The sequence below is a fragment of the Ptiloglossa arizonensis genome, chromosome 4 (genome assembly GCF_051014685.1).
Source record: "Ptiloglossa arizonensis isolate GNS036 chromosome 4, iyPtiAriz1_principal, whole genome shotgun sequence".
NCBI lineage: Eukaryota > Metazoa > Arthropoda > Insecta > Hymenoptera > Colletidae > Ptiloglossa > Ptiloglossa arizonensis.
The window spans coordinates 1648840-1656117 of NC_135051.1; the positions used below are offsets into that span (position 1 = coordinate 1648840).

The window sequence follows — 7278 nt, forward strand, 5'->3', positions numbered from 1 at the left end:
AACGTCCGTCCAGATCTACCTTCTCGGTGTATAATTATAATTAATTGTTTCCTTTACCTTTGTTACCCCGAAAATAGAAAAACACAACCGGAATATTTCGAAAATAAAATGAAACACATCCACGAAAAATCGTTTCGTTTTCTTATATAAAAATGCAACAAAAAATTCATATCATTACCATACGGTTTATTCGATACAAAACAGAGTTTGTAAAAAAATTGATACGAAACAGAATTTTATTCGAATAATAACTGTACAATTATTTATCCATTAATGTAATTCAATTGTAGAATTCGAATCCGGACAAGTATTGTGCTCATTCCTGTTTCTGGATTGTTTTTATCTTAGCGTACACGGTGTTACTTAGGAATACGTTTCTCTTAACTTAAGGAATTATTCTAAATCGATTCTACTATCGATAGAATTCGAAAATTATGAAATACCACGGTTCGTTTATTCGTCTCCCGAGACCTCAACCTCTTCGCTGTTTGCTAGACTCTTTGTTCTGATTTGCTCCAGATACTCTCGGATCGAGTTAGGTGTGAATGGGTCAGTTTGGGTGCCAGAGATCACTCTCGATCGCGCAGCAGACAGTCTTCTTCTGTTGCCCAAGAAACCGGAAATTATGCTGCTGCGCATTATAGAGGGCCGCGTGGCAGGACGTTTCGCGTGCAAATGGTGCACCGTAGGTTCTAAAGGTTCTTTTTTCGTGAAAGGTGTCTCCCAGAACTTTTGATCGATTCCGAACAATTCGCCGTCCTTGAACAAAACGAATGGAAGTTTACAAAGAAACGGATCAACACGATAGAAATGATGAAAATTATTTTACTTGAAATTTGGTATTTAGGAAACACAATTGCTCTACTTTTTCCGCTCTTAATTTTGTTCACCATCTTTGCCAGACAAGAAAGATTATTTTTCGAAGCTGGAAATATTGTCGCAGTTACGAGAACCAAATTAATGCTAGAAAAAGTGGAGCAGCTATGTTTTCTGCGTTCCAATTTGAAATAAAATGATCTTTACAATTTTGATCACGAACTCTTTGTAAACTTTTACGTTTGATCATGGTACAGAAACTGAAACCGTAAGTCCAAGTGTTACGTATTACAAACTCTTGAGAGCCAACCTGACACGTATCCAAAATTTCAGGTACTCGCACACCCCTGCTTACAATAAAAAGGAAGATTATCATGGAGTTACCAGTAGAGTCTGTGGCAACTGTTCGAACAACGTTTCCGGCAGAAAGAGACAGATTACTGCTGCGAAGATACTGATGGATCCGAGGATGATCATCGGCAGACTGTGCATCCTCTTGCTGGAGTATGCGATAAATGGACTGAAGATCGAGGTGAAGTATCCAACAATGTTGATGAAAGCTACCCCTTCGGTTCTAATTACAGTAGGTAGGAGTTCCGCGGTGTACTGAGTCGCAATGTTCGATGAGACGTTGATGAAAAATCGGCTGCAAATCGCCACCGTGGCAAACTCTATGCCAAGATCCATGCTGAAGGTCAACACACCGAACAGCCCAGAGATAACCGTTGACCCGAAGAGGCTCCATCTTCGACCCAGGATGTCCAGGGTGTAAGTGATGAACATCATGGCGGGCATTTCGGTCGCAGAGGCGATCGTGAAGGTTGTAAAGATATCCACTCCAAGGACGTTCAAGCTCCTGATGTGACCGTCGTAGATCATTTGGATCAGGCCCCAGGACACCGTCAACAGCACCATCATGTTTCTTGGGATTGGAGTCGCGAGGTGAGATAGAGGTATCACGAATGGGATATTTGTCTCAAAAATTTCCCTACGATACGTTTGCTTTAAATGTTTATAATATGGACACGTAAGGAATTTACGGATAGGACATCTATTTACGCTCACCAATGAGACATCATCTATTCAATGATAAAAAGTTGGCAGATTAGCTAAAAATTGAACAGCAGAGGGAACAGGGGAGTAGTCCGATAAATAAAAAAACTATGCAATGCAGTTGGTAGCTGGAAAGATGACTTCTAGACTTTAAGGTAAATATACTGTTCAACGATCGAAAGGAGTACCAGTTACCAATTGAGAGGACATCTATTTACGCTCATCAAGATGATCACCCGATACGTTGGACGAGCAGAAATAAGGATTCTTTAAATGTCACAGTCTTGTTATCGGATACAAAGTGTACTCCAATAAAGTGAGAGACACTGTTGGAACTAAACCAGTCAGTACTGAACTAAGTGTTCGGTTATTTTATTCTAAAGTGTACCGCTTCTCTCCTACCTGTCGCAGAATCACCAAGTGTCGACAATACCTCAAACGTTTGGTCCTGAAGACATCGACGAGTCTGTGGTTCTCCGTAGCGATCATGTCCGCGGTTTCGATGCAGTCGTCGATGAACTCCTCGTAGATGTCTCGCGGTATATGGGTGTTGTTCACCTTCTCGATTCTAGCGATGATCTTTAAGGCCTTCTCGATTTCTCCCTGGGTGATCAGCCACCTTTTACCATGGAAAATCGTACCGTCGATCTGATTGTTCAACGACGAAATTTACTTACGTCGTTCAACCCGAGTCCAATTCGGTCTTGTCCGTTCTGGACGAGTCAGACTCGGACGTAAGCGACGTGGAGTCGAATTGGTCGAGAAACGATGAAAATGCACCTGACGCTCTCAGGGATGAGAAATGGCGCCGCAACGGCAAGGATCAACGGAACAGACGTCACCAACGCCAAGTTTCTCCAACTGGCGATACCGTGAGCCATCCATGGCAAGCACACCCCGCCTACGGTGAAGAATATACCGTACGACATGTTCGCGACGAAGGTACGATGACTCGGACCAATGTACTCCAGGACCAGGATGTAAGCCAATACGAAGGTGTTGTCGTAAGCCAGGCCAACGATGAACCTGCAGAGGCAGAACTGCCAGAACTGGGTAACGAAGGCGGTGCTGACACCACCGATGAAGCCTAACATATTCGTGCCAACCAGAGCCGGGATTCGTCCATATTTGTCGGCCAGCCAGCCGAAAGTTAAACAGCCGAATACTGAGCCCACGAAGAAGATGCTCTCAGCGAGGGTAGATTTGTACGCGTTGTCGCAGACCTGGAAAACAAGGATGGATGAATTGACGATGGTCTTAGGAATTGTAGGCGATAGATTAAATAATTTTTAAGGGGATAATAGCTACGGATAGGCTCGAGTAGGTGAGAAGGTGAGAAGAAGGCTGACGAGTATCCACATCCCCATATTAGGTTACAGTCTACCAACTTCTGCAGGCATTGTCGTTAATGGTCGAGGATTACAACAAAGATCGACACCATCCAACGTGTACACTACTGTTCAACAATAAGAAGATGAAACAGTGACTCTTCTACTCGTATCTAGTGTCACTATTGGCTGAGTCGATCACATTTATAAAATTATCATGCGTAAGTTTGTGATAAGTAGAAGTACTACTACTGTGCAATTTGCTCCTTACGAATTTAGAAGTGTAGCAATGATCAACTTTTGATCATTGAACAGTACATTTACCTTAAAATCTAAAAGTCATCTTCCCAGCTACCATCTCTATTGCATAGTTTTTTTTATTTATCAGACTACTCCCCTGGTCCCTTTTCTGTTCAGTTTTTAGCTAATCCGCCAACTTTTGATCGTTGAACAGTATATTTACCTTAAAATCTAGAAGTCATCTTTCCAACTACCAACTGTATTGCATATTTTTTTCTATTTATTGAACTACTCCCCTGTTCCCTTTTCTGTTCAGTTTTTAACTAATCAGCCAACTTTTGATCGTGGAACAGTACATTTACCTTAAAATCTAGAAGTCATCTTTTCAGCTACCAACTGTATTGCATAGTTTTTTTATTTATCGACTGAAAACCTATCTTGTCCTTGTTATTTATTATTATTCGATATGTATTTACGCAAAGGAAAAATTTTAGCGATTTCTAAGACCTCTGTTGTCATTTCACGCATGTGTTTACTTGCTACAAGTACTGTTCTACACACTTTTCTTAAATTAGCGAATTTATAAATAATGACAGGCGTTCTAAAAGTTGCAAAACTTCTTCTTTAAGTAAATATATTGTATTATAATAAATAATAAAGGAAAAAGTAATAGTCGGTGAAGAAAGCATCTATGCAATATAATGTTACAGTGAATCCTTCAAGTATCGAACTTTAACTGGTCTCCGTTCCCGATTTATTCATCGTGCGCGAAAACCACCCCTTCCCCGTTTTTCACCCCCGAAACATTCCAGAAACCAATTGATCGTCCCAATTGATGACAAGAGCGAGTTACCCAATTCATTTCCGCAGCGACGGATACGTAAGGCACATCCGAGAAGCTGAGTTTGTACTCCCAGTCGTTGCATCTCTTCAATGGCCAACTAGCGTCGGGTTTCTTCATGGCGAGGGCCTTCTCCACAGGTAAATCGTACATCCAGCACCTCGAGTAAGGTAACTGATGGCCCTCGTAAGGGACTACCTTCGAGCTGGGTATCATAATCTCCTTTATCGTTTCGTTGGTCAACCCCTTGAGCTGTGGAAGTTTGCACCAGTACTCCGTCGGTAGAACGGTGAGGAACGATTGCGTGAAGTACACGAAGACCAGAAATAAACAGAAGGCCGTCAGTGTGCCGAAAAGGTACATCTGATAGGTGCTGAATTCACCTAATGAAGGGGATAGTTTTTCTTTTTCGAAAGTTGCAAACAAGATTGAAAATATTATTTTAGTCACTATAGGTAGGTATCGAACGATTAAGTTAAAATTGATAGAAATATTTTGTAGAAATGCAAGAATAGGTGAGAAACACGTCGCTAATAATTGGTAACATCTGTATACGTATACGAAAAATAAATGTGACACGGTTCCACTATAATCCCTTAAAGATTAGCATCGAAACGTAGAGGAGGGTCTACTCGATAGTTAAAAGTTTGGTAAAATTTATTTCGAGTGTTCGTTGAGATACAAGCAATTAAGTTTCGAGTCATGTTTAAGTAATCATTAGAGTCATACTTGCCCAAATAAACCAATATATCGTCGAAAGTCACGGCTTCGTTCGTCGGGACGAAAAGCTGGGTAGTTTTCATTGGAAACTGCAGTATAATATATTTCCTCGAATGGAATCCCGATTGCTCGAACGTATAACCTGCAACTGGTTTTCTTGCACCTCGAAGTTGTCCGAGTTGTCTCTAACGAGTAATTGAATCGAATTCAGCCATTATCGACGTTCGTGTAACACCGTCGTGTAATATCGTCGTTGGAAACTGGTCTTCGATTTATTCGTCGTGTACGAAAAACCACCCCTTTCCCATTTTTCACCCTCGAAACGTTCCAGAAACCAAGCTGTAGCTTTTGCTCGACGATAAAGGGATCATCTTGGCCACGCGTTCTGGGTTCCACCCCAACGATTTGTCCTCAGAAGGAACACGGAGGGGAGGGGGGATGATGAAAGTCACGATGGTGTATGGGAGCCAATCAGAGCTGCTGTTTAGCTAATGCGTGTAACGCGACCCGTGGGACAATTCGACGTGATTTCTGCGCTTGTTTCGTGCTCCTCGTTACGCCAAGGGGATGGTGACACCTTGTACTCACCCTGTCTCGTCGTCAGATCTCAGGGGTGGTACTCAACGAACGCCGCCACGATTCGCTTTTTCTAAGTTTTTATTATTTTTATCAATTATCAACGCTGACAAGACTCTTTGGACACCACGGAGAAACGATGGAACGGAATTTAACACTTTGTGCGTAAACTTTTATGTAAAATTTACAAAATTGTCTCTAACTGTATCGAACAAGGAATTTCGTCGAAGAGAACGACGAATAAATGATACGATATTTATTACAATTTGAAATTTCCGTAACGTTTCGAGGGCTTCAATTTTTGTTCAATTTTTGTTTCTTTCGATGATAATTCTGATTAAAACTCGTCGTTTCGTGTAACATTTATCGCGATTTTTGTTCGACGCGTCTCGAGGCCATCGCTAACCCCCCACCCTGGCCGATTTCCAATTTACAGGGACGAGTAATCCAACGATTTACATAACTCCATGGTAACGGTATCACTCTCCCTCTCGAAGAATCGAGACCCCGCCTTTTCGGGCTCGTAGAAGGATCACCGGGGGGTGGATTCCTCCGGAGAATATAAATGGTCGTAATTTAAGGGTTTTTCTTCCCGAAGACAGTCTTTTCACCTGGAATCTCGCGACTGTATAACTTGCGCGTAATTTTTTTCGATGAATTGTTTGCGCGTCGTGGTTCCAGAAGGGTTAATTGTATGTAAAAATTTATAGAAAGACGAGAGGACACATCGAACTCGAATGTAAAACTACTATAAAAACAGTGTATAAATTTGTAACAATTATTAAACAATTTACAACGTGTTTTATCTTACTGTAATATTATTCCAACGTGTTTATCGCGAGAAATTGTGTTATGTATGATGAACTGTTTGCGCGTTGTGGTTCTAGAAGGGTTAATTGTATGTAAAAATTTATAGAAAGACGAGAGGACACATCGAATTCGAATGTAAAACTACTATAAAAACAGTGTATAAATTTGTAACAATTATTAAACTATTTACAACGTGTTCCATCTAACTGTAATATTATTACAATGTGTTTATCGCGAGAAATTGTGTCGTATAAAATTCATTAATTGTTTGGCAAAAAATATCCGTTGATATTTTAGACGAATGAAACGAAGCGTATTGAAATAATATTAGAATACGATGGAACGTTGTGCAACAATTTAATAATTACAATAAATATGTACGCTATCTTTTACGTTTTTTTCTACAACTTTCACGTTCAATTCCAATTTTATCTAACCTAATTCCCCTCGCGTTGCGAAAATTTCTATTGTCTCGTTATAATTGTAAGGAAAAATGACTCGAGGAGCGTTAAATCGATCGACAGATAATGAATATCGTCGCTGTTGGCAACATTTTCTTTCCGTCGTTTCATTTCTTCAAATGAGTTGACTTTTCGCCGCAATCGACGCTGCTTTCGTTTCATTTCACGAGAATTAACTCTCCTCCCGGTGACGTAATTCGCGTTAAGTTTCCTCGTTTTTCGGATCGATCCGACGACGAATCAGGGCGCAGTTAGCTAATGCGGGCTTGTGTTGGCACAGCCCCCGAGGGGGTGGCTTGCCACTCCACTGGCGTAGTTAGGGGTGGATCGTGCCCGTGGCAACGATCCAACGCGTCTACTGATCAGAATTTTCACGACGATCCGGCTGGATTGTTGCAAAATTAAAATCTTCGCTGAAAAAAACAATTCTCCT

At 41.1% G+C, this 7278-nt stretch overlaps 1 protein-coding gene across 1 annotated transcript; it reads right to left on the reverse strand.

Moving 5' to 3' along the window:
• Nucleotides 1-453: 453 nt before the first annotated feature.
• LOC143145648 (organic cation transporter protein) lies at nt 454-7007 on the reverse strand. Its single transcript, XM_076309216.1, has 11 exons — nt 6883-7007; nt 6386-6457; nt 5988-6124; nt 5628-5731; nt 5334-5486; nt 4961-5183; nt 4291-4661; nt 2650-3092; nt 2303-2488; nt 1201-1738; nt 454-759 (listed from the first exon to the last, which is right to left on the reverse strand). Exons 1-11 carry the CDS (start codon nt 7005-7007, stop codon nt 454-456), a joined length of 2658 nt encoding a protein of 885 aa, XP_076165331.1.
• Nucleotides 7008-7278: the final 271 nt, after the last annotated feature.